At 27.3% G+C, this 27,639-nt stretch overlaps 9 protein-coding genes across 14 annotated transcripts; 3 read left to right on the top strand and 6 right to left on the bottom strand.

The window, feature by feature from the left end:
- The first annotated feature begins 8,399 nt into the window (after positions 1-8,399).
- Positions 8,400-10,274, top strand: LOC122850263 (zinc finger protein 184-like). The gene is made up of 3 exons (XM_044149393.1): positions 8,400-8,682; positions 8,744-8,869; positions 8,934-10,274. Exons 1-3 carry the CDS (start codon positions 8,530-8,532, stop codon positions 10,272-10,274), a joined length of 1,620 nt encoding a protein of 539 aa, XP_044005328.1. The 5' UTR covers positions 8,400-8,529.
- Positions 9,923-12,134, bottom strand: LOC122850273 (ornithine aminotransferase, mitochondrial-like). Its single transcript, XM_044149415.1, has 4 exons — positions 11,376-12,134; positions 10,997-11,301; positions 10,731-10,931; positions 9,923-10,663 (listed from the first exon to the last, which is right to left on the bottom strand). The coding sequence occupies exons 1-4, from the start codon at positions 11,788-11,790 to the stop codon at positions 10,271-10,273; spliced, it is 1,314 nt and encodes a 437-aa protein (XP_044005350.1). The 5' UTR covers positions 11,791-12,134; the 3' UTR covers positions 9,923-10,270.
- Positions 12,098-13,903, bottom strand: LOC122850274 (ornithine aminotransferase, mitochondrial-like). 2 transcript variants are annotated; one of them, XM_044149416.1, is made up of 4 exons: positions 13,791-13,861; positions 13,301-13,701; positions 12,908-13,238; positions 12,098-12,751 (listed from the first exon to the last, which is right to left on the bottom strand). In XM_044149416.1, exons 2-4 carry the CDS (start codon positions 13,666-13,668, stop codon positions 12,152-12,154), a joined length of 1,299 nt encoding a protein of 432 aa, XP_044005351.1. In that variant the 5' UTR covers positions 13,669-13,701; positions 13,791-13,861; the 3' UTR covers positions 12,098-12,151. The 2 variants fall into 2 exon arrangements, with proteins under 2 accessions (XP_044005351.1, XP_044005352.1); XM_044149417.1 differs by having other exon boundaries at positions 12,105-12,751; positions 13,795-13,903.
- Positions 13,872-16,143, bottom strand: LOC122850275 (methyltransferase-like protein 25). Its single transcript, XM_044149419.1, has 3 exons — positions 14,658-16,143; positions 14,491-14,591; positions 13,872-14,409 (listed from the first exon to the last, which is right to left on the bottom strand). Exons 1-3 carry the CDS (start codon positions 15,604-15,606, stop codon positions 14,176-14,178), a joined length of 1,284 nt encoding a protein of 427 aa, XP_044005354.1. The 5' UTR covers positions 15,607-16,143; the 3' UTR covers positions 13,872-14,175.
- Positions 15,621-16,058, bottom strand: LOC122850302. Its single transcript, XM_044149463.1, has one exon. The coding sequence runs from the start codon at positions 16,056-16,058 to the stop codon at positions 15,621-15,623; it is 438 nt and encodes a 145-aa protein (XP_044005398.1).
- On the top strand, positions 16,072-16,837 carry LOC122850713 (putative uncharacterized protein DDB_G0294196). The gene is made up of 3 exons (XM_044149846.1): positions 16,072-16,088; positions 16,183-16,590; positions 16,636-16,837. The coding sequence occupies exons 1-3, from the start codon at positions 16,072-16,074 to the stop codon at positions 16,739-16,741; spliced, it is 531 nt and encodes a 176-aa protein (XP_044005781.1). The 3' UTR covers positions 16,742-16,837.
- Positions 16,838-17,569: 732 nt separating this feature from the next.
- LOC122850271 lies at positions 17,570-19,433 on the bottom strand. The gene is made up of 4 exons (XM_044149405.1): positions 18,632-19,433; positions 18,191-18,542; positions 17,926-18,131; positions 17,570-17,850 (listed from the first exon to the last, which is right to left on the bottom strand). Exons 1-4 carry the CDS (start codon positions 19,201-19,203, stop codon positions 17,586-17,588), a joined length of 1,395 nt encoding a protein of 464 aa, XP_044005340.1. The 5' UTR covers positions 19,204-19,433; the 3' UTR covers positions 17,570-17,585.
- A 143-nt stretch (positions 19,434-19,576) lies between these two features.
- LOC122850250 (protein PTCD3 homolog, mitochondrial) lies at positions 19,577-23,140 on the bottom strand. The gene is made up of 4 exons (XM_044149375.1): positions 23,002-23,140; positions 21,272-22,922; positions 19,924-20,142; positions 19,577-19,852 (listed from the first exon to the last, which is right to left on the bottom strand). The coding sequence occupies exons 1-4, from the start codon at positions 23,031-23,033 to the stop codon at positions 19,691-19,693; spliced, it is 2,064 nt and encodes a 687-aa protein (XP_044005310.1). The 5' UTR covers positions 23,034-23,140; the 3' UTR covers positions 19,577-19,690.
- A 57-nt stretch (positions 23,141-23,197) lies between these two features.
- LOC122850245 (ubiquitin carboxyl-terminal hydrolase 1-like) lies at positions 23,198-27,428 on the top strand. 5 transcript variants are annotated; one of them, XM_044149365.1, is made up of 7 exons: positions 23,198-23,261; positions 24,036-24,421; positions 24,794-24,985; positions 25,051-25,355; positions 25,436-26,189; positions 26,282-26,474; positions 26,551-27,423. In XM_044149365.1, the coding sequence occupies exons 3-7, from the start codon at positions 24,805-24,807 to the stop codon at positions 27,293-27,295; spliced, it is 2,178 nt and encodes a 725-aa protein (XP_044005300.1). In that variant the 5' UTR covers positions 23,198-23,261; positions 24,036-24,421; positions 24,794-24,804; the 3' UTR covers positions 27,296-27,423. The 5 variants fall into 5 exon arrangements, with proteins under 5 accessions (XP_044005300.1, XP_044005301.1, XP_044005299.1 ...); XM_044149364.1 differs by having other exon boundaries at positions 23,234-23,346; XM_044149366.1 differs by lacking the exon at positions 24,036-24,421 and having other exon boundaries at positions 23,206-23,261.
- Positions 27,429-27,639: the final 211 nt, after the last annotated feature.

The following is a 27,639-nucleotide window of genomic DNA, read 5'->3' as shown; positions in this document are numbered from 1 at the left end:
TGTATATGAAAAGATGTAGCTAAGGAAAAGATGGAAGGTATGGAAAGATGGTAGCTAAGGAAAAGATGTAGTTAGGAAAAGACAGCTAAGGAAAGATGTAGCTAAGAAAAAGATGTAGCTAAGGAAAAGATGTGAAGCTATGTGAAAGATGGGCTAAGGAAAGATGTAAATATGGAAAGATGTAATGGCGAAAAGATAGAAGCTATGAAAAGATGGAAGCTATAAAGATGTAGCTAAGGAAAAGATGTAGCTAAGGAAAAGATGTGAAGCTAAGGAAAAGATGTAGCTAAGGAAAAGATGTAGCTAAGGAAAAAGATAGCTATGAAAAGATGTAGCTAAGGAAAAGATGTAGCTAAGGAAAGGATGGCTAATATAAAAGATAGAAGCTAGGAAAAGATGTAGCTAAGGAAAAGATGTAGCTAAGGGAAAAGATGTGAAGCATGAAAGATGTAGCTAAGGAAAAGATGTAGCTAAGGAAAAGATGTAGCTAAGGAAAAGATGTAGCTAAGGAAAAGATGTAGCTAGGAAAAGATGTAGCTAAGGAAAAGATGGAAGCTATGAAAAGATGTAGCTAAGGAAAAGATGTAGCTAAGGAAAAGATGTAGCTAAGGAAAAGATGCTAAGGAAAAGCTATGGAAAAAGATAGAAGCTATAAAGATGTAGCTGGCTAAAAAGATGTAGCTAAGGAAAAGATAGTAGAAGGAAAGATGTAGCCAAGGAAAGATGTAGCTAAGGAAAAGATGTAGCTAGGAAAAGATGTAGCTATGAAAAGATGTAGCTAAGGAAAAGATGTGAAGCTAAGAAAAGATGTAGCTAAGGAAAAAGATAGAAGAAAAGATGTAGCTAAGGAAAGATGAAGCTAAGGGAAAGACAAAGCTAAGGAAAAGATGTAGCTAAGGAAAAGATGTAGCTAAGGAAAAGATGTAGCTAAGGAAAAGATGTAGCTATGAAAAGATGTAGCTATGAAAGATGTAGCTAAGGAAAGATGTAGCTAAGGAAAAGATGTAGCTAAGAAAAAGATGTAGCTAGGAAAAGATGTAGCTAAGGAAAAAGATGTAGCTAAGGAAAAGATGTAGCTAAGGAAAAGATGTGAAGCATGAAAAGATGTAGCTAAGGAAAAGATGTAGCTATGAAAAGATGTAGCTATGGAAAAGATGTAGCTAAGGAAAAGAAAAAGATGTAGCTAAGGAAAAGATGTAGCTAAGGAAAAGATGTAGCTAAGGAAAAGATGTAGCTAAGGAAAAGATGTAGCTAAGGAAAAGATGTAGCTAAGGAAAAGATAGCTATGAAAAGAGATGAAGCAAGGAAAAGATGTAGCTAAGGAAAAGATGTAGCTAAGGAAAAGATGTAGCTAAGAAAAAGATGTAGCTAAGGAAAAGATGTAGCTAAGGAAAAGATGTAGAAGTTAAGGAAAGATGTAGCTAGGAAAAGATGTAGCTAAGGAAAAGATGTAGCTAAGGAAAAGATGTAGCTAAGGAAAAGATGTAGCTAAGGAAAAGATGTAGCTAAGGAAAAGATGTAGCTAAGGAAAAGATGTAGCTAAGGAAAAGATAGCTAAGGAAAAGATGTAGAAGTATGAAAAGATGTAGCTAAGGAAAAGATGTAGCTAAGGAAAAGATGTAGCTAGGAAAAGATGTAGCTAAGGAAAAGATGTAGCTATGAAAAGATGTAGCTAAGGAAAAGATGTAGCTAAGGAAAAGATGTAGCTAAGGAAAAGATGTAGCTATGAAAAGATGTAGCTAAGGAAAAGATGTAGCTAAGAAAAAGATGTAGCTAAGGAAAAGATGTAGCTAAGAAAAGATGTAGCTAAGGAAAAGATGTGGAAGCATGAAAAGATGTAGCTAAGGAAAAGATGTAGCTAAGGAAAAGATGTAGCTAAGGAAAAGATGTAGCTAAGGAAAAGATGTAGCTAAGGAAAAGATGTAGCTAAGGAAAAGATGTAGCTGAAAAAAAGATGTATCTAGGGAAAAGATGTAACTAGGGAAAAGATGTAGCTAAGGAAAAGATGTAGCTAGGAAAAGATGTAGCTAGGAAAAGATGTAGCTAAGGAAAAGATGTAGAAGCTAAGGAAAAGATGTAGCTACGGAAAAGATGTAGCTAAGGAAAAGATGTAGCTAAGGAAAAGATGTAGCTAAGGAAAAGATGTAGCTAAGGAAAAGATGTAGCTAAGGAAAAGATGTAGCTAAGGAAAAGATGTAGCTAAGGAAAAGATTAGAAGCAGAAAAGATGTAGCTAGGAAAAGATGTAGCTAAGGAAAACCTGTCGCTAAGGAAAAGATGTAGCTAAGGAAAAGATGTAGCTAAGGAAAGATGTGGAAGAAGGAAAAGATGTAGCTAAGGAAAAGATGTAGCTAGGAAAAGATGAAGCTAAGGAAAAGATGTAGCTAAGGAAAAGATGTAGCTATGAAAAGATGTAGCTAAGGAAAAGATGTAGCTAAGGAAAAGATGTAGCTAGGAAAAGATGTAGCTAAGGAAAAGATGTAGCTAAGGAAAAGATGTAGCTAAGGAAAAGATGTAGCTAAGGAAAAGATGTAGCTAAGGAAAAGATGTAGCTAAGGAAAAGATGTAGCTAGGAGAACGATGTAGAGAGGAAAAAGATGTATCTAGGGAAAAGATGTAGCAAAGGAAAAGATGTGACTAAGTAAAAGATGTAGCTAAGGAAAGATGTAGCTAAGGAAAAGATGTAGCTAAGGAAAAGATGTAGCTAAGGAAAAGATGTAGCTAAGAAAAGATGTAGCTAGGAAAGATGTAGCTAAGGAAAAGATGTAGCTAAGGAAAAGATGTAGCTAAGGAAAAGATGTAGCTAAGGAAAAGATGTAGCTAAGGAAAAGATGTAGCTAAGGAAAAGATGTAGCTAAGGAAAGGATGTAGCTAAGGAAAAGATGTAGCTAAGGAAAAGATGTAGCTAAGGAAAAGATGTAGCTAAGGAAAAGATGTAGCTAAGGAAAAGATGTAGCTAAGGAAAAGATGTAGCTAAGGAAAAGATGTAGCTAAGGAAAAGATGTAGCTAAGGAAAAGATGTAGCTAAGGAAAAGATGTAGCTAAGGAAAAGATGTTAAGGAAAAGATGTAGCTAAGGAAAAGATGTAGCTAAGGAAAAGATGTAGCTAAGGAAAAGATGTAGCTAAGGAAAAGATGTAGCTAAGGAAAAGATGTAGCTAAGGAAAAGATGTAGCTAAGGAAAAGATGTAGCTAAGGAAAAGATGTAGCTAAGGAAAAGATGTAGCTAAGGAAAAGATGTAGCTAAGGAAAAGATGTAGCTAAGGAAAAGATGTAGCTAAGGAAAGATGTAGCTAAGGAAAAGATGTAGCTAAGGAAAGATGTAGCTAAGGAAAAGATGTAGCTAAGGAAAAGATGTAGCTAAGGAAAAGATGTACCGAAGGGCAAGAGGTAGAACAGCAGACAATGTACCGCAGGAAGTAAGGCAGCTAAGGCAAAGATGTAGCTAAGGAAAAGATGTAGCTAAGGAAAAGATGTAGCTAAGGAAAAGATGTAGCTAAGGAAAAGATGTAGCTAAGGAAAAGATGTAGCTAAGGAAAAGATGTAGCTAAGGAAAAGATGTAGCTAAGGAAAAAGATGTAGCTAAGGAAAAGATGTAGCTAAGGAAAAGATGTAGCTAAGGAAAAGATGTAGCTAAGGAAAAGATGTAGCTAAGGAAAAGATGTAGCTAAGGAAAAGATGTAGCTAAGGAAAAGATGTAGCTAAGGAAAAGATGTAGCTAAGGAAAAGATGTAGCTAAGGAAAAGATGTAGCTAAGGGGAAGATGTAGCTAAGAAAAGATGTAGCTAAGGAAAAGATGTAGCTAAGGAAAAGATGTAGCTAAGGAAAAGATGTAGCTAAGGAAAAGATGTAGCTAAGGAAAAGATGTAGCTAAGGAAAAGATGTAGCTAAGGAAAAGATGTAGCTAAGGAAAAGATGTAGCTAAGGAAAAGATGTAGCTAAGGAAAAGATGTAGCTAAGGAAAAGATGTAGCTAAGAAGAAGATGTAGCAGAGGAAAAGATGTAGCTAAGGAAAAGATGTAGCTAAGGAAAAGATGTAGCTAAGGAAAAGATGTAGCTAAGGAAAAGATGTAGCTAAGGAAAAGATGTAGCTGAGGAAAAGATGTAGCTAAGGAAAAGATGTAGCTAAGGAAAAGATGTAGCTAAGGAAAAGATGTAGCTAAGGAAAAGATGTAGCTAAAGAAAAGATGTAGCTAAGGAAAAGATGTAGCTAAGGAAAAGATGTAGCTAAGGAAAAGATGTAGCTAAGGAAAAGATGTAGCTAAGGAAAAGATGTAGCTAAGGAAAAGATGTAGCTAAGGAAAAGACGTAAAGGAAAAGATGTAGCTAAGGAAAAGATGTAGCTAAGGAAAAGATGTAGCTAAGGAAAAGATGTAGCTAAGGAAAAGATGTAGCTAAGGAAAAGATGTAGCTAAGGAAAAGATGTAGCTAAGGAAAAGATGTAGCTAAGGAAAAGATGTAGCTAAGGAAAAGATGTAGCTAAGGAAAAGATGTAGCTAAGGAAAAGATGTAGCTAAGGAAAAGATGTAGCTAAGGAAAAGATGTAGCTAAGGAAAAGATGTAGCTAAGGAAAAGCTGTAGCTAAGGAAAAGATGTAGCTAAGGAAAAGATGTAGCTAAGGAAAAGATGTAGCTAAGGAAAGATAGGACCAACGCAGAAAATGTAGCTAAGGAAAAGATGTAGCTAAGGAAAAGATGTAGCTAAGGAAAAGATGTAGCTAAGGAAAAGATGTAGCTAAGAAAAGATGTAGCAGGAAAAGATGTAGCTATGAAAAGATGTAGCTAAGGAAAAGATGTAGCTAAGGAAAAGATGTAGCTAAGGAAAAGATGTAGCTAAGGAAAAGATGTAGCTAAGGAAAAGATGTAGCTATGGAAAAGATGTAGCTAAGGGAAAGATGTAGCTAAGGAAAAGATGTAGCTAAGGAAAAGATGTAGCTAAGGAAAAGATGTAGCTAGGAAAAGATGTAGCATGAAAAGATGTAGCTAAGGAAAAGATGTAGCTAAGGAAAAGATGTAGCTAAGGAAAAGATGTAGCTAAGGAAAAGATGTAGCTAAGGAAAAGATGTAGCTAAGGAAAAGATGTAGCTAAGGAAAAGATGTAGCTAAGAAAAAGATGTAGCTAAGAAAAAGATGTAGCTAAGGAAAAGATGTAGCTAAGGAAAAGATGTAGCTAAGGAAAAGATGTAGCTAAGGAAAAGATGTAGCTAAGGAAAAGATGTAGCTAAGGAAAAGATGTAGCTAAGGAAAAGATGTAGCTAAGGAAAAGATGTAGCGAAGGGAAAGATGTAGCTAAGGGAAAGATGTAGCTAAGGAAAAGATGTAGCTAAGGAAAAGATGTAGCTAAGGAAAAGATGTAGCTAAGGAAAAGATGTAGCTAAGGAAAAGATGTAGCTAAGGAAAAGATGTAGCTAAGGAAAAGATGTAGCTAAGGAAAAGATGTAGCTAAGGAAAAGATGTAGCTAAAGGAAAAGATGTAGCTAAGGAAAAGATGTAGCTAAGGAAAAGATGTAGCTAAGGAAAAGATGTAGCTAAGGAAAAGATGTAGCTAAGGAAAAGATGTAGCTAAGGAAAAGATGTAGCTAAGGAAAAGATGTAGCTAAGGAAAAGATGTAGCTAAGGAAAAGATGTAGCTAAGGAAAAGATGTAGCTAAGGAAAAGATGTAGCTAAGGAAAAGATGTAGCTAAGGAAAAGAAAAGATGTAGCTAAGGAAAAGATGTAGCTAAGGAAAAGATGTAGCTAAGGAAAAGATGTAGCTAAGGAAAAGATGTAGCTAAGGAAAAGATGTAGCTAAGGAAAAGATGTAGCTAAGGAAAAGATGTAGCTAAGGAAAAGATGTAGCTAAGGAAAAAATTTTTATTGAAGTTTTGAACGACTCCCGAAACTTACCGACACAGATTCCTATATTACCATCTGATGGTAATGCAGATTCCTACATTACCGACCGCGATGCAATTTTCGTGAGTCGTTCAAAACTTCAATAAAAATTTTTGACCCTTCATTACCGACACAAAAAATTTTATTGCATTTTTGATCGACTCCCAAAACTTACCACACAGATTTCTATATTACCAACTGATGGTAATGCAGATTCCTGCATTACCGACCGCGATGCAAGTTTCATGAGTCGTTCAAAACTTCAATAAAAATTTTTGACCCTTTGTTACCGACACAAAAAATTTTATTGTATTTTTGATCGACTCCCGAAAGTTACCGACACAGTTCCTATATTACCAACTGATGATAATGTAGATACCTACTTTACCGACTGCGATGTAAGTTTCACGAGCTGTTCAAAACTTCAATAAAAATTTTTGACATTGTTACCGACATCAACAACATAAAAATCATATATACTATATACTCAATGATAACTGTACTAATAAATTTTATCTTCAAATAACTATATGATTGTTTCAATACATTTGTGAACAAACAACAAAATAAAATAACTTACGAAAATATAGTCTTCGAGATAGAAACATGCTAGCTCAACACCGATAAAGAAAGTATATTATATTACACATTGTCTTAAGTATAAAAAAAATATATATAAACTATCTACTAAAAAATATTACAAGTCCCAGCCTGTATGAACTAAGTATCAGTATGTTAAGAAAGAAGAAGTATTCATAAGCTATAAAGAATTTTTTTCTCTATCTATATATAGCACCTACCTTCCAAAATTTTGTCCAAGTCCATAAACCCATGTAAATACAAAGTATGTCTAAAAATGATCCCCGTCAAAAAATAAGTACTTGTAAGCAAAAAAAAAAATATTTTTTCCCTCTATATATAGCACCTACCTTCCAAATTTTTGCCTAAGTCCAAATTCCCATTTATAAAGAGAATATTGAATGCCGGAATTAGCTGCTGTTGTTGTTGCATTTAGAATCATTGATTTTATTTATTTGAATTTATTTATTTGAATTTATTTTGAGAATTTCAAATTTCGGAATTGACTGCTCTTACGGATATACTTGAAACTATTTATATTTTGAATTTATTTTTCAAGATCTCTACTTTTTTTATGTCAATGATAAGTTACCGACCGAGCACAGATTTTTTCAGCGCTTTGCGCCGGGTATTGGTTTATTAATACCCTTAGACGCCCACAGCCCCAACCAACCAACCACACGGGGCTGCAGGCGTCGACCACTCGATGACTGAAGTATACCACAGTAAGCCAATCAAATCAAATTAAACTACTTTAAACAACATACTAAACAAAGAACTCTACTATGCTTACGTGTACCAACTAAAGGATACAAGATAGCATTTGGCCTAAATACTATGTTGTATACTTCAGTCACGTCACTGTGGTATACGGGGGGATCCCCCGTTAGTGATGACATTTTGGTCCTTATATATTAAACGTCATGCAACTTGACAACTTGTGAGAAAAGTACAATTTTATGAATCCCAATAAACCGTTTAATATTAACCCTAAAAATACCTGTCAAACACCATTAACTTTCTTTTTTTAATCCGCATCCAATCATTATCGCTATTATTTATTTATTCTATTATTTAATTAATGTAAAATAACTTGTAATATAAAACATCATCCTAGCCATACAGTATACCCATACATGATTTTCAAATTTTCATAGCTTCCTCAATATCCATCCTAAAATTATGATTCAAACGGCATTAAATTCTCTATTAAATTACGCTAATTATCATCACAATAGATTATTTTATAAACAATCAATTAATTTACTAAAAACAATTTAATTATACAATATTTTCTTGCCACGAGGCCTTGTCCGTAAGGTGCTGCCCCAACGGCAAATCCAAAAAACTAAACCATTCAAAATCCTAAAATTGACATATATATTTTGTTAAATAATTCAACTCCCCATAATTTCCTCATATAAATAAATCAATTCTAAACATTGTTATTTAAAAAGATTTTTCATTAAACTATTCCTTCATTTATTAATTAATTATCTAAAAATTATTAACAAGATTGTTGTCTACCAAGGCCGTTAGGTGGACAGCCGACCTCGTGAAAAACACCAAATAATAACAATAGTACAAGAGTTTGTTGTCCACCAAAGCCGTTAGATGGACAGTTGACCCCGTGAAAAACACCAAATAATAATAACAGTACAAGAATCTGTCAAATTTTTTCACAACAAACCAATTCCATGTGTTATGTCTTGAATTTTTTCAAGCAACCACAATTATTAATAAATAAATAAATAAACGATTAATTAATTTGTACATGAAATATATTACAAAATACATACTTTTGTATATACCTACAACATGTTATTATGTATAAATAAATAAAAGAAATTTTTATTTACATGTACAGGTATTGTTGTTACTAATAATTAAATCATTTAATTTGTTGTTAAACTAATACCTATAAATTATATTACTTATTTTACAGACAATATTTAAACAATTCGACAAGTAAAAAAAGTATAATTAATGATTTATATGTCTTGTTGTTTATGGAGCCAAGCAGAACCAATTAGTATCCAGTTGCTTAATAAATTTTATGTGCAGATTATCAATAACAAATGTTTGTCGTTACCAAAAAAATTAATAGTCAAAATATTAAGAAATTATGCAGAACTTGTTTAAGAGAAGATGGTGAAAAAATGATTTGTCTATTTGTTGGTCCAGCAGACTCATCTCTTGCTGCTAAATTGACAACTTTATCATGCTTAGAGGTATACTTGTTGTTAATTTAAATAATAAATAATATACCTACTTATGTATTTATTTTATTAGATTTGGCAAGGTGATGAATTACCAGAAAAATTATGTGATCGTTGTGTTACACGTGCTGAATCAGCTTTATTATTTAGAGAACAATGTCGAGCTGCTGACAGAGCACTAAGACAAGCTATATCAAAGGTACATTATCATTTATCAACATATATTGATTTTTAATTTTTTTATATAATTATTGTCTTTTTAGGAAGGATATAATGAAGAAATAAATTTAGATTGTAATGATACAATAGTTGATAAAAATAATACTTTAACAAAACCATTTAAATGTTTTGATTGTAATAAAGTATTTTTAAATTATCATGAATTATGTACTCACAGACGATTGTTGCATACACTCGCAAATTCATCATTTATTCAAGACCAATCATCATCATCATCGTCAATTGAATACAATCATATGAATATTGTTGAAACAACAAATAATTTTGAATATTCAAAAACAGATATAACTTGTCCAACAAAAAATATAACATCAACAACTAAATATGAAAGACCATCATGTGCTTTGTATTGCTCATTATGCAATCACACATTTTCAAATGTCAATCAATTGATGAATCATAAATTATCTCATTCAACAATTCCAAATAATAATAATAATAATAATAATGATAATTTAAATAAAGAGAGTAATTATCAACAATCATCATTATCAGTAAATAATAAAAAACATAAATGTCCTGTTTGTGGTAAATGTTTTGATAAAAAATCAAAACTTTCAACACATGAATATTTACACACCAATGACAGACCATTTAAATGTATTAATTGTCCTAAAAAATATACATCGAAAAGTAAATTAAATGCTCATATGAGATTACACACAAAAACAAATATTTATCAGTGTAAAATTTGTGATAAAGTATTTTCTTATCCATCATATTTAAAAGAACACGTAAAAATTCACAATCAAATTGATAAAAAATCAAAAATCAATAATAACAATAAGAATATAAACAGTATATATAAATGCTCAATATGTGATAAAGTTTATAAATATAAAAAAAATTTAATACAACATATTAAATTACACAATGATGCCATTGATGATGATGGTGGTAGTACAAATTTTAAATTAAGCTGTGAAATATGTCATAAATTATTTAGTCAAAAATATAATTTAAAAATACACATGAAAATACATAGTGGTATTAAAAATTACGAGTGTAAATATTGTTTTAAAAAATTTATTGAAAAGAGTAATTATAATGAACATTTACGTACACATACTAAAATAAAACCATTTAATTGTTTAATATGTCATAAAACATTTACACAATCAAGTCATTTAAAAAATCATCAAGTTATACACAATTCATCAAGACCATATAAATGTAAATTATGTGATGATAAAACATTTAAATTATTATCACACTTGAATAGACATACAAGTACAATACATAATTCATCATCATCATCATCATCATCATCTTATAAATCATTTAAATGTTTAATATGTAATGAATTTTTTACACAAGCATTTAGTTTAAAACGACATAAAAAAAATAAACATATTGATGATTAATTATAATTTAATAATGTTGTTTTAATAATATCAAGACCTTGACGTAATTGTTGTTCATTAATAACAAGTGGTGGTGATATACGAATAAGTTGTCCATGTGCTGGTCTTGTTAATAAACCAGCATCTCGTAATTTTAAACAAACATTCCATCCATCAGCAAATTTATCATTTATAAGTAAACCACCAAGTAAACCACGTCCACGATATTCAATTGCAATATCTTTTGGTAATTTTTCAAGTTCTTTTTTAATAATAATACCAAGTTTATTTGAATTATCTGTTAAATTTTCTTCTTCAATTATTCTCAATGCCTCTAATGCAACAGAACATGCTAAAGGACTACCACCAAATGTACTACCATGAGTACCAGCTTTTAAATTTTCAATAATCTATAAATAAATATATACATATATCAATATGTGAATAGATGAAAGAAAAATCAATTAAATTACATACCTCATTACTTGATAATACACCAGATACAGGATACATTCCACCAGATAATGCTTTACCCAAAATTAATATATCTGGTTTTTGTTTTTCATAATCAACTGCAAGACGATAACCAGTTCTTCCTAAGCCAGTTTGTACTTCATCTGCTATCCATAATACATTATATTTTGTACAAAGTTTACGTACACCCTCTAAATAACCATCCTAAAAAAAAAAAAAAACCTATAGGTATATATTATGTAAATTAATTTTTTAATTTTTTTTATTACTTTTGGTATTTTAACACCAGCTTCACCCTGTATTGGCTCAACCATAAAAGCACAAATATTTTCATTATTTTTTAATTTTTCTTCAAGTACATCAAGATTATCATATGGTATTTTTTCAAAATTTGGCATAAATGGACCAAAATCAGTATAACTAAGTGGCTCAGTTGATGCTGATATTGCTGCCAATGAACGTCCCCAAAAATTATTATTTGCAAATAATATTGTGGCTTTATTATTTGGTATTTTTTTAATTTTATATGCCCAATGTCTTGCTAATTTTAATGCAAGATCTCCTCCTTCAACACCTATTTTTTATAAATTAATTTTTAATTTTACGTAAATATTATTTATTTATCAATATAATTTACATATGTATTACCTGTATTCATTGGTATAAATCTATCAAAATTTAATAATCTTGTTATATACTCAGCAAGTTCACCATGCAATGAAGTATAATAGGCTCTTGATGTATGATGAAGTTTTGCACATTGACTCTGCATAACTTTAACAAGTCTTGGATGACAATGTCCCTGATTACATGTTGCAAAACCAGCAAGAAAATCAATATATTTTTTACCATCAGTATCCCATAAATAAACACCATGTCCTTTTTCTAATACAACTGGTAATGGTTTAAAATGATGTCCACCATATGTATCATCACGTTTTATTATTTCATTTTGTTTTGTACTTGGTGAAAATGATGACGATGATGATGATGCTCTTGTTAATGATTTTATTTGAATTTTTATGTTTTTTAAATTAAAAATTGCACACTTGGTCATTGCCATTTTATTTATTATATTATGTTGCTACTGCTGATTTGCTGCTATTATTGATACTGATATTTACTTGACTTGAATATATATACTCGTTATTAATACTCGTCTACTGATATAAAATGCAATACTTTTCAATAAATTTATCAACAACAAATAATAAAATGTATTTTTTATTTTTTACCCCTGATTAATCTTATCTTATAAAAAATAAGAGGTTTAACTTTTGATATGCTTGTTTGTGATTAATTATCATCATCATCATCATCAATATGATATGATGATGCATTTATTTAATAATAATAATAATAATAACAACAACAAAATTAATATTTTCAACATTTTATTTCATTTCATTTCATTTCGTTTATTATTATAATATATTGGAATGATTTAATATTGTATTTGTAATAATTGATGCTGCTTGTTTTATTTGTATTTCATTAATGACTAGTGGTGGTGCAAGACGTATTATATGGCCATGTGTTGGTTTTGCCAAAAGACCATTATTTTTCATTTCAATACATATTTTCATTGCATCAATATTTTCATTAATAACAATTGCATTTAATAAACCTTTACCACGTACAAGTGTAACAATATTTTTTGGAAGTTTATTTAATTCATCACGTAATATTTTACCCATTTTATCAGCATTATCAGCCATATTTTCTTCCTCAAGTACTTTAAGTGCTTCAAGTGCAATTTTACAACCAAGTGGATTACCACCATAAGTTGAACCATGCTCACCAGGTTTTATACAAAGCATAATATTATCATTGGCAAGTACACCTGATACTGGATAATAACCACCAGATAATGCTTTACCTAATATTAATATATCTGGTTTAACATGTTCATGATCAACAGCCAAACGTTTTCCTGTTCTTGCTAAACCAGTTTGAACTTCATCAGCAATCCAAAGTACATTATATTTTGTACATAATTCTCTTGTTTTTTTTAAATATCCATCCTTGAAATAAATAAAAATTATAAATTATAAATTATATTTTGTTATCTTTTTTTTTTTTTTTTTCTTATCAAAATTATCATGATTTTGTTGACATTTTTTTAATCTCAAGATATGTAATATATAAAAATTAATCAAGATAAAAAAAAAAAGTATAACCTTGGGTACGACAACACCAGCTTCTCCTTGTATTGGTTCAACCATAAATGCAGCAACATTTGAATCTTTTAATGCATTTTCAAGTGCTAATAAATCATCATATGGTACAATTTCAAAACCAGGCATAAATGGACCAAAACCAGCATAACTTGTTGGATCAGTACTTGATGATATTGCACTCATTGTACGTCCCCAAAAATTACCCTCAGCAAATATAATTTTAGCTTGATTATTTGGTATTTTTTTAACATCATAGCCCCATCTACGTGCTAATTTACAAGCAGTCTCACCACCCTCAACACCAGTATTCATTGGAAGCCATTTATCATAACTAAAAAATTTAAATTTATTAATAATAATAATAATAATTGATGGAAAATATTATAAATTTACCCAAATAGATTTGTAATATATTCTTCAAATTCTCCAAGTACATCAGAATAAAATGCTCGTGATGTTAATGTTAAATTTTTAGCTTGTTCAATTAATGCCTTATAAATACGAGGATGACAATGTCCTTGATTAACTGCTGAATATGCACTTAAAAAATCATAATAACGTTTACCCTCAACATCCCACATATATACACCCTCAGCACGATTTATTGCAACTTTCAAAGGATGATAATTATGAGCTCCATATTTATTTTCTCTTGTAAATACTTGTTGAGATGTTATACATCTATTAAATATTATTCTTGTATTAATTAATGATGATGATTTAATAAACAATTGTCTTGGAGTAATTCTCATCAATTCCATTTTATATTATTATTGTTATTAGTTAAAGAATAACTGAAATTTTTTTAATTAAAAAGATAATTAATTAATTTAATATTATCATTTTGATACACAAGTCAAATTTAAATTTAAAAATATCATACAAACCACTTGTTGCTTCAACTGAGTGGCTCCAATGTGAAACTGTGTAATGCTTGTAGTTTTTACTGGCGTATATATATATATTTTTTTTTTTTTTCATTTTTTTTATGTATATGTATGTGGGTATGTATGTTTTTATGTATTTATGGACCACTATCTCTATTTAGTTACATACTTATATAGGTATATACTATATATGCACAACTTAATAACGTATGATGATAAAAATAATAAAAATAATAAAAATAATCATAATTTTGTTGAAAAAAAAAAAAAATTTATTTTGTAATTTTTTTATCATTTATAAATATATGATATGATATCAATCATCATTTATTACTATATTTTTTACCTTGTTTTACTTTTTTACTTGAATTTTTTGTAAAATTATTTAAATGCTAAAATAGCATAACAACGTGGAGATAATAATGGATCAAAAATACGAACAATGGATACTTTGAAGCATTCATTACGAGATTCAAGATACAATATTTTATCAAGAATAAGTGCTGTTTCAATAACAGATCCCAAGTGAACTCGAAGACTTTGAAAGACATTAATTTGCCACTCTTTATCAGCATATTTATTATACAATTTATCTAGATCATTGTCTTTTGGTATCTGTTGATGTAAATGAAAAATATATAAAATAAAAAATAAGAAAATATAATAATAATAATAATAATAATAATAAAAACTTACTTTATTTGACTCAAGACCAATTTTATTTAATGCCCATTTTGCATAAATTTTAAAATCATAACTTGGTGCTGAACCTCTACCTATCACAACATTTTCCATACCTGTTGTAAAAAACATTAATAATATTAATATAAATAATTTAAATAATTTAAATAATTTAAATTTACCTAGAGATTTTAATAAAACTTGCAATATTGCTCTGTAAAAAATAGATGTAGGCATTTTTTTATTTTTTTTCATTGAATTTCTCTCGACAGATTGTTGTGCCAGCATTCTTGCATTTTTAGTAAATAAATATTTATTTGTTAATGTTTCATTTGTTAAATGATAACAACATGGTACAACACACAATGTACCAAGTGATTTTGAATTAACAAATGATTTAATCATGGAATTTGCTAAATTTCCACATGTATGTAAACCAACAAGAAATAAATTATCATTATTATTATTATTATTCCAATTTGGATAATTTAATACAATATATTTTTCATAATCTGTTTTTTCATCAATAAATTCAACTAAATGACGTACCAAAGTATATGATTTATTTTTTATTTTTTTTAAAAGTTTTTGACGTTTTAAAGCACTTTTATATCTTGATGGACATGAATCAATAGACAATACTGGAATTCCATAATTTTCACATAAATTTGTGCCTAAATATCCTTTTCCAGCACCAACATCAATAACAATTGTTTCATTATTATTTGGTAATATTTTTTTCCAAATACTATATATTACATTTGATAAAATATCAATTTCATAAGTTTTTTTATTTTTCATAAAACGATTTTTCATTAAATTTTTATTGTTGTTATTATCATCATCATTAAAATCATTTGCATCAATAACATTAATATTATTTTTAATATTCAAGGCATCAGTTGTTTTTATAAAATTTAATTTATTAAAGTTTATTATCTCATTATTATTATGATTATTATTGTTAGTGCTATTGTTGGTTTGTTGAATTTGTAATTTCAAATCATTTGATAAACATTTGTTCCATAAATCATCAGTTATAAAATCAACAAGATGACAATTTGCCAATTTATCATGATTTTTAATAAATAAAATAGTATCCTCAAAATGTTTAATATTATTTTTATACATTATTATTATTATTATTAAAAATTGAGTTGATTATCAAATTCAGAATATGAAATATTAATTTTAGCCAATGAACAGAGTCTATTAAATTTTAATTTTATATTTTCAAATATTTTAATAATGTCAATTGTTTCAGTATTGTCTCTTGGAAATTTATTTATTAAATCATCCAATATAATTGCTTGATTATTAATTTTTGATGAATTATCACTATTGTCAAGACAATTTTTTATAACAATACTGTAAAATCCAAGTCTAGCTGATAATTCACTGGCTCTATGATAACCAAGATGATATCCACTTATTGATTGACACTTGCCAGCATTAAAACCTTCTTCAAAACCACTTTTATTTGCCAATTCTTCACCAAATAATAAATTATCAAATATATCATTTATATCATCATCATCATTATTATTATTATTATTATTATTACTTGCATGTGTTTTTTTCATTAAAGTCAACGACATGTTTTTTTTTTTTTTGTAGGTGTGTATTTATTATTTATAATAATTGAATTACAACAACAACAATAATAATAATAATAATAATAATAATAATAATTGTCGTGTTGGCAAGGCTTACCAACTGTAACAACAAAAAAAAAGAAAAAAAAAAAATCAATTATTTGTTACAAACACAACCATCAGGACAAATTCAACAACATTCAACTTGGCAATCTGGTACTCAAAATCAATTACAACAACAACAACAACAACAACAGTCTGTTGGTAATATACCAATACAGCCACAATTGCAAGGTGCACAAGCACAACTTCAACCTCCACAACAAACTCCAATTGGACAATTGTCAACGACAATAATAACAACAACAACAACAACAACATCTGCAGCCACAACTACACCACCAACACCATCAATACCAACACCACTGGCACCACCAATAACAACAACATCAACACCGATACCAACATCAATGCCAATGCCACAGGTATTACCACCACCACCACCACAACAACAACAACAACCATCATTACTATCGTCGTCATCATCATCGATGCCATTGACACCACAACAACAACAACCACCAAGCCCTCAAGCACAAGCACAACAACAACAACAACAACAACAGGCATTGCCTCCTCAACAACCTCAGACATCTCCTCAACAAGCGTAATTATCATTATTATTATTATTAAACTAATAATAATCAATGAAAAAAAAAAAATTAAAAAAAAAAAGTGCTTCTCCCTCACTTTGATTATTTTACTTTTTTTTTATTTTCATTAACTTGAACAAAAAAATTTAAAATTATTTAAAAATATAGTTATGCTTATAATAATAATAATAATAATATAAACAACTTGATTTCAAAATAGATATTCAAATAATTACAATTATTAAATTTATTTTGTGTTGTTTATCTATTATTATTATTATTATTATTGCTATTATTATTGTGGTGGTAATGAAATAAGACAAGCCAAGTTATTTTAATAATAATTATTATTATTATTATCATATTGGCTATACTAATATTATTATCATTATTTTTTTTAATAAAAAACGATTATTATTATTATTATTATTATTACTACAATTATATTTTTTTCTTGTCCAAAAAATACAAATATTATTAATATAATTATTTCGAGTTTTCAATCTCTTTCTATGCCAATCAATTTTTATTTTTTTTTTTAAATAATGACAACATATATTATAATATTATTAATAATTAAAAAAAAAAACAAAAACAAAAAATAATAATAATAGAATTAAGAAGCTTGTAAACTATATAATCATTTAAAAATAAAACAATTGTTTAATATTTAACTTTTGTCTAAATTAAAAACAAGCTATTTAAAATAATAATGTCAATTGTTGTTGTTGATTGAGTTATTAATTTTTTCCATCATAAACAATATACTTAAATATTAATAAATTGATAATACGTACTTGAATATTATTTTATTATTATTATTATTACTATTACTACTATTATTATGTATGATAATATAGCATCAAAGGGCATTATTGTGAATTAATTCGAGAACAAGATCGGTCATCATTTTGGCACACTCAATACCACCAATTATAGGTAGTGGTGCATCAGTATTTTTATTTTCTTCATTGCTATCTGTAATAGCATCACCACCACCACCACCACTTGATGAAGCATTTTCATACAAATCTGGTGCATTATCACTGTCACATGTGCTACATGGTAATATATCAAGAGCTATGCCTAATCCAAAACGTCCACATTTACGTATTTCGTCATTTAAACTTGAAAAAATAAGAAAAAAAAAAAAAAAAACAATTAAATTATACTGAATAAATAAATATGATGTTTAAACTTACAGTTGCCAAGTTGTTGAAGAATCTCTTGATGTATTATTTGGATTAAGTATTTTCAATGCATCCATTAAATGAGAATGATAATAAAGTAAAAGTGATGTCATGTGATTTTTTCTAACTTGTCTTGATGTGCAGCAATATAATAAATTAGTCAGATCAAGTGCCACTGATCCCACACGCATTAATTGAAAATCAACAAGATAAACAGCCTAAATAATATAAAATATTTTTTATTATCAATTATTATAAATTTAAAAAAAATACATACTTGTTGTTTTTTGTTATTTTCATCATTTTCATTTATTGATTTATTTGATGAAAATAAAAAATTATTTGTCCAACAATCACCATGACAAAATACAGTTAATGAACCTCTTGTTGATGCCAATTCACACATTGTACGAAAAAAAACATCTTCATGAAGAAATTTTTGTAATTTATCAATAATATCTTGTTGATATATTTGACTGGCTGATAATGTTTCTGTTACCATATTTATAGCATTTTTAGCAGCAACACGATAATAATTACGATACCATTCTTCATTTTCAATACGAAATAATGTTTCACGTATTCCTTGACTATTATTTTCATCAGCCAATTTATTAAATATATCTGGTCTTGATAATTAAATTAAATTAAATTAAATTAAATTAAATTAAATTATTGTATTAATAAATGAAAAAATAAATAAATAAATAATACAAACCTTGTATCAGCAAGTGTTAAACTTAGAGCATGAAAACCAGCAAGTGCTTTTAATACAAGTTTTAATTTATCAAGCTCAAGACCTTTTCTACGATCAGCCATAATATATCCTTTTTCACGAAGATCTTCCATAACAATTAAATCAGATTTAGCAACATAAATTTTTGGAATACCATTAAATATTATATTATTATTATTATTATTATTATTATTATTATTAATATTTTGTAATTTTTCAAGAACTGGCCATACATGATTATAAAATGCAACTTCATTACGAAATAATAATTCACTTTTAAATGCCTCACGTCGTGCTTTTGATTCTGGTAAAACTTTATAAATAATTGATGTATGCCATGGTATCCATTTTCCATCACAACACTTACGACCATTAATACCAAGTCTATATAACATTGATGTATAATTATCACCACGTCCTGAACCAGGTTCTTCATCAATACCAATTATTTCAATTTTTTCATAACTTTTATCTTTTTCAACTTGTTGCTCAAATAAATAACGTATATATTCCAATTCAAGTTTTTTATTATGAACAACCCGTGTTTCATCCATAATATTTATTTATTTATTTATTTTTACAAGTGATGACTATATGTATTGAGCATATACTGATATTTTCGTTGTGGCGTTTTATTGCTACTGATACGATGACAGGAAATAAGTATTTTACTACAATGTATATATATATATATATAATAAGATGAAAATACGTGGATAAATAGATAAGATATGATGATGATGATGATGATGATGATGATGATGATGATGGATAAATGAATAAATGAATAAATGTATAAAGAGTTGGTCCCTCAAATGACATCAACAATTTAATTCATAATTCTTTTGTGTGTCTCTTTTCTTGAGCAAGTGAGGACAAGGGCATTATTATACATTAATATAAAACAAACTACATGCATCTAATGTATATTTATGTTCAATTTAGTTTTTATTAAACACATACACATGGACATTTAATATCATCATACATACTTAACTTTAGTTGAACAAACAACTTTACAAATGTTTATTATTTATTTATTTATTTATTTGATTCAGCAACATTAAATACAAATTTTGGACCAACAATACTTTCAAGACGTTTTTTTTCATGATTTGCTAGTGGTAAATTATGATGAATTTTATGAGCCATTGAGGAAATGTTATCCTCAAAACCAGTATCAACACAATACTTGATTAAATCCTAAATAAATTAATAATAAATTAATAATAATATGTTAGATAGCTATAGGTATATAAAAATACAATACATACCAATGCAGATGTTATTTGACAATTTAATATACATTCATCAAAAATTTCATTTATTTGATTGACATGTAGAGTACCAATAATTTGATTTTGTTCATTTAATAAATATGATATAATGAGTGAACATCTATCATATTTATTAGCACGTAAACATAAAACAGCAATATCACCAAGTATTATACCAGTCCAATTCATATTTTGCATTCTACGTTGTTTTTGTGTCTAAAAAAAAAAAAAATAAATAAATAGTTTTTTTTTTAAATTTTTTATACTAGTCAACCTTGACGCGCCTACGGCGCGTCTCTCAGCCTTTTCGATTTAAAAAAAAAGATAAAAAACAGGGGTGCGTGAACCTAGCCTGCATAAGTCCTAGAAAAATTTTCTAGGATACTTATTAGAAGCGTCTTAATTTGTACCGTAATTGTTTTAATTTTTATCTCAAAGATAAAGGGTGGAGAAGGGGTTAAAAATCTACTTTTTTTGAGATGACTTAGGGAAGGGAGGGGAATAATTACAAACGCAGAATAATTTGTACTAATTTTAAAGCCCGAAATTTGTACCTGCAAAATAACAACAAAAAAAAAAATTATTTACTCCGAAATGTTAATTATCAATTACATATCTGCTTTAATAATCAACGCATGTTTCCAGCACCAATCTCGAAATTCGTACCTTGAAAAAAAAAACAACAAAGAAAAAATATTTACTCCAAACTATTTCTATACTGCTTCCAAAAATGAATATTTTTAAATAACTTTTTTTTTATTTTAAATTTAATGGTACAAATTAAAGCACAACTTGATCTTGAAAAAAAACATCGAAATATATTTCGGGCTTGGTGGTATAAATTAGTACAAATTATTCTGCGTTTGTTCTGTTTTTTCCCCCTAAGACATCTAAAAAAAAAGTAGATTTTTAACCCTTTCTCCACCCTTTAATTTTGAGATAAAAATTAAAACAATTACGGTACAAAATATTATAAATTAAGACGCTTCTAATAAGTATCCTAGAAAATTTTTCTAGAACTTATGCATGATAAAAAAAAAAATAGATGAAGAAACAGAATAATGAGTTTATTTTATTTAGTTTATTTAAAAAAAAGAGATATCGAATGTTTGACCCCACAGCAACCGTTGACAACTACAATATTCATAAAGTTAACAAAAAAAAAAAATTGAAAAAAGACAGACGAAGAAACAAAATAATAAATTTATTTTATTAATTAAAATAATGAGCGAGAGAGAAAGAATATTAAGCTAGGGACCCGAGAGACAACCAATCACAGAACGAAGAACCGGCATTACAGTTCTTCTTTTTATAATAGGAATTATTCATAAATAATAATACTTACATTAACATAATTCCATACTGTCCATCCAGCTTCACCAAATATTTCATTTGTTGTATCATCATTTTTTAATGGTTTACAATGATTAACCATTGTATTTAATGCTTTTTCAACTAAATTTTTACGTTCAAGTTGTTCAAATAATACAATATGTGACCAAATTGTTGGTAATAATTTACGACTTGTATCAGGATCATTGGAATTTATTGAATTTAATATTTCATCCATAACACTTGGTTCTGGTGTATAAATATGTGGTACCAATAAATCATAATAGCTTGAAATAAATTCATCAATTTTTTTATTTTTAATTTGTAATGAAAAGTAATTACGATAATATACATTTTCTTTAAGTGCATCACCAATAAAATTATAATTTTCATGATCAAGTAATAATTTATGTATACGATCACCAAGTATTGAATTATTTAATGTATTACATGCAATATTCATTGCTGTTACAAAAAAATAAATATCTGATTTATCTTTTATTTGTAGCTTTATATTTTTATCATTATTTAATTCAAGTTTATGAATAATTTCATCAAGTAATAAACTTGGTGTTGCACCATTTCTATAATATATTTGTAATGCATAATTATATGATGCTAATGATGGCTCAATATTAATATTATTAAATTCACTAAATAATGAACAACATAATTCTTTAGCGACAGCATGATTACTCAATGTTGTTGCAACTTTTAATGATGAATTTAATGTACCAATTGTTGGTTTAATACCACATTTATTTATTCTTTCAAGTATATCAATGAGTAATGATTTTTTTTCATTTATTCCATCTTTTAATGATGGTATTATTGATATTATTGAATTATATGTTAATATTGATAAATTAATATTATTATTTATTGCTTGTTCAAATAAACCAAATGATTTTTCAAATTTATTATATTTTGCTGTTGCACAAATCATTGTATTGTATGCTTTATCAATTATTTTTTTATCATTATTAAAATTTTCATCATTTGTTAAAAAAGCAAATAATTTTTCAGTAACATCACAATTATTCCACTTTTTAAATTTATCATTTTCCGATTGTGTAAACCATTTTTCTTCATAAAGATTTTCATTATCACACAAGTCATCTTGACTATTATAATAACATAATAATTCAAATAATGATTGTTTTGTATCAATTGATATTGTTGTTTTATTATCATTATCATCAAGTAATTTATATATATTTAAGGCATCATTTACATGACCATTTTCTATGACTTTTTTTAATACATCTTCTGATACATCATCTTTATTGTCATATATTGCTTTTGGTAAATATTCATTGATAACTGGATCAGCAATACGATGATTAAATAAATAACTGTGTTCTTGACGTATCCACATTGCTGTTTTACGTCCAGATTCTTGTGATAATGCAAATGTACGTTTTTGAGAATTTGAATATGGTATTAAATATGGATCATCATGATATTTGTATTTTGGTGCTGTTGGATCACGTACAATTGTTTTTTCAAGTGCACATAATACATCAGTTGGTCCACGTTCTTTTCTCAATGGTATTTTAATATCATCAATATTATTTGTTGTTGTTGTTGTTGAAAAACTAGTGGTGGTGGTGATGGCACATGATGTTTGTAAATTTGTTAAAATTCGTCTTTGTACTCCAATACTTTTATTTAAAATAAAAAATATATTAGGTAGGTATATTAAGTAGGTATAATAAAAAATATTGATAAAATAAACTTTACCTGTTTGAAATTTTCCATACAAGAGTATTCATGTTGTATATTATCAAATTTATTTATTTATAATAAAAAGAAATGCTTGGTTATCATTTACTCGAAGATGAGTTTTCATGTGTTAATTTTATTATTATTGTCGCTATTTAGGATGCGTTTAAATATCTTGAAAATGGCCGACTTGAGAGAGAGAGAAACAGAGAGAAAGAGAGCAAAAAAAAAAAACTCTAAAGTTTCGGAACGCAGCCTTATGTGAAAACAAAATATAGGTATTTATCACAATTTGTAAATTGACTTTCACACATTTATTTTCATTATAATTGCATATTTACTGATATTTATTATTTACTATAGGTATGTATTATTTATTTATTTATTATAGGTATACCTATATAATTTTAGCTTATTTTTAAAAATTAAAAAAAAATCAGTGAAATCAGTACATACATAAGTACATACATACATTGTATTTTTATTTATATTGATACTAGTGACATATGCAATAATTTAACAAGTTATTTATATTATATATATTTATACTTATATATGTATTTTTTATATTATATATTATTAGCTATATATAATATAATTAAACATATATTTAAAAATTAAATAATCATGATTAATCATATAAATACATATTTACATACATAACTATACTATAATTTTAAAATTTATATTGAGAAAAAAAAATACACAGGTGACATATAAACAATATATAATTAACATATTTATTAATTATGATGTAAAAAAGTTATATAATGATATAATAATAATAGTATACATTATACAAATGTATAATGATTACAGTGATGCTATGTTGTAGTAATCTACTATATTAATTACATATTACAACTACATACATATATACATATACATACACTTATTATCATTATTATTATTATTATTATTATTATTATTTTATACACAGTGATACAAATTACATATCATGTATTGTGAATGCTGTTTGTTTGTAGATTTACTACTATTTATTTGATTACATTTTATTAAGTATATTTACTTGATTTTATTTAATCTTGTAGGAAAAAGAGAGAGAGAGAGAAAGATATATACCTATAGGTATAAAAAGAGAAAGAGTGAGGTCAATAGGTATTAGGTACCTCCTCCTACAGGTACATTTTACCCATACCCATAACATTTTTTTAAAAAATTAAATACAAAAAAGACGCCTGGCTCAATAAAAAAAAAGTTGCATTCAACTTATTAGTGAGAGAGTGATTTTGACATAATATTAAGTCAATTGTTGAAAACTTGATCAATTTAAAGACAATAAAATTAAACATTAAATTATCATTTGTTAATGGTGCTTTTACATACATATTGAATTAGTTGCGCAATTTGTTTTATACAAGTGACGCTACATACTCGTAAATTTGATTTATTCCATGACTTCTTTACCCAATAATAGGTATGTATTTATTTATTTATTTAAAATAATAATAATAATAATAATAATAATGACAACACACGTGTATTTTTATTTATTATTATATAATTTATTGCTAAATAAATATATTTGAGAAAAAAAAAAAAAAAAAAAAAAAAAAAAACACATACACATAGTCAGTCAGAATATTATACAAAATATATTTTAATATTATTGTTTGTCATTAGATATTAATATTAATGACAGTCCAATAAATATCTTGAAATACATTCTTTTCATTTTTCTCATTTTTTTTTGTTACAAAATGCATTGCTGATGTCATCATCACCTGGTAATACATATATGTACATGCTTTATTTATTTATTTATTTATTTATTTATTATAAATTTAAGGTTAGTGGAAAATGACAGTATTAGAAGCAGAAGAAGAAGTGGATGAGCGTTCCGCTCCACCAAGAAAAAAATTTCGTTTGTCATCAATACAAGGACGTCAACATCATAATATTGCCAGAAATAATTTACAGCAGCCCCCTCACTCCTCTATACGAGGGGGCTTTTACGAAGGTCTAAATACAATTAATTACAGTAAGTTTATTTTATTTTAATTTTAATTTATTTAATTAATAAATATAATTTTTTTTTTTTATTAGACGACAACAACAACAAAATGTTGAATGGACATCGTAATCAACATCATCACCATCATCTTCATCATCATCATCATCATCATAATCATAATCATAATCATAATCATGATAATAATCCATATGATACAGTTGGTAATTGTTCAGACAATTTGAAAATAGCAACACTTTGTAATCTTGGTAATACATGCTTTTTAAATAGTGTTATATATACATTACGTTTTGCACCGTCATTTTTACATAATCTTCATCATCTTGCTGTTGATTTATCAAATTTAAATGAAAAACAACAACATCAACAACAATTTAAGGTATATATTAAATTAAATTAATGAAAAATAATAGTACCTAATAAATGAAATAATAATAAAATTAATTAATAATTTAATAGTCAAAATCATCAAGTTTGGGACGTACAAATGTATCATTAACATCAAATGGTAATCGTAGTTGGAGTAATAAAGATTTATCAGGAATTGTTGATATAAATAAACCAAGAATACAAGTTGCTACTGAAAAACTTCATGATTTATTTAGAGCACTTCGAGAATCAGAATCAAGTGATCACAATGAACCCTATCAACCAGATGCATTCCTACAAGCACTCAGAGATGTTAATCCAATATTTGAAGGCAATCAACAACAAGATGCACATGAATTATTAGTATGTTTATTGGATAATATTAGAGAAACATTTCAATTATTAGTACGTTACAGAGAAAGTGAATTTGGTCAAAGTAATAGTAATGCTAATGGTGGTGGAGTAAATATAGAACGATTATTAGATATGCAATATGATAATGCAAATAATGCAACTTCAAGTAAATCAAATATACGTAAAAAAAAATTAAAAAAATATGCAATTGTTCGTGGTAATAGTACAACATCTATAACACAAAATAATTATAATAATAAACCATTTGAAAATGGTCATTCTGATTTTATGACAAGTAGTAGTAATAATAATAATAATGCTGGAATATTATTTCATCGTCCTGAAAGTAAAAAATGTTTTATTTCTGAGGATTTTGAAGGTGTAAGTTTATTACGTACAACTTGTCTTGAATGTGAACATGTTACAGAACGTAAAGAAACATTTTGTGATATTTGTGTACCAATTGAAACTGGTAAATCAAATGAAAAAGGTATTAAATATAATTTATTATTTATCATTATAATTATAATATTATTAATTGAAATTAATTTTTTTTTTTTTTCTTTTTTTTTAAATCAACAGATGAAAATGGTAAATTAATTGATAGTTCCGAAGTGTACAGAAATTCAGTTGTTACCAGTGAACTTCTTTGTGGCAGAGACAAATATTGGTGTGCAAGTTGTTTGAGATACAATGAAGCTCGTCGAGCTGTTACATTTCCTTCATTACCAAGATTACTTGTCTTACAACTTAAAAGATTTTCAACTGCCGCTGGGTAATTATTATTATTTTAGTTTAAATTTTTTTATTTTAATTTATATAATATTATTTTTATTTTTTTAATTTAACAGATCAATGGAAAAAATAAATCATTATATGCCAACTCCATTGACACTTGACTGTTTTTGTGAAGACTGTAGTAAAAATGATGATGATGATGATACTACTACCACTACTGCCACCACCAGTAGTAGCAGCAGCAGTAGCACTAGTAGCACGAGTAGTAGTAATAATAATAATAATAATAATAATAATAATAATAATTGTACACCATCAACATCAACAGGCAATAGACAAAAAAATTGTCGTCATGTCTACAAATTATATTCAATAATAATGCATCAAGGTGCAACAATGACTGCTGGTCATTATATTGCCTATACCAAAGTACCAGATGATTCAATGTACAATGAGTATGCAATATGTGATCGTGATTGTCATGGAAAACAAAATTTATCACAGAATAATAATAATAATAATACTAATAATAATAGTAGTAGTAGTAGCACCACTTCTTCAAATAATAATTCAACATCATCAAGTATAAGTATACTTAAATACTTTAAAAGTAAATCAAACATTAATGAAAATAAAGAGCATCTTATAAAAATGGCATGTAGAAGTTTAGAATGTTGTAGTATACGACGTGGTAAAAATTTAAGCACTTGGCTTGAGTGTGATGATGAAGCTGTCAAGGCAATACAAGAACATGAATTGCTTGATAAATTATCACCAAATTCTCGTAATTCAGCAACACCCTATCTTTTATTTTACGTCAGATCATCATCATCATCATCATCATCAACAACAACGTAAAATATAAGCATTCCTTGTCAAATAATATTTCATTTCATTTTATTTAACATTTATTTTTATTATTATTATTTAAATATCTTGTCAATCTATCTCAACATCACAAAAGAGAAAAAATAAAATAAATAAATAAATATATCAAATGTCTTTTTTTTTTTTTTTTTTTTAATTATTATTATTATTGTTAAAATGAATGAGGTCTCGTTATGGTGACCGCAGTCAATCACAAAAAAAAAATATACAAGGTAAATATACAACTATTATATGTATACCATACATAAATTTGATCCATATATCGATTATTAAAATTACTGAGTCAGTAGTGTCTTGTCGTTGAATTATAGTTG

This window comes from Aphidius gifuensis, linkage group LG2 (genome assembly GCF_014905175.1).
Source record: "Aphidius gifuensis isolate YNYX2018 linkage group LG2, ASM1490517v1, whole genome shotgun sequence".
NCBI lineage: Eukaryota > Metazoa > Arthropoda > Insecta > Hymenoptera > Braconidae > Aphidius > Aphidius gifuensis.
The sequence above is the reverse complement of the archived record's forward strand: the minus strand, read 5'-3'. Positions and strand labels throughout refer to the sequence as shown.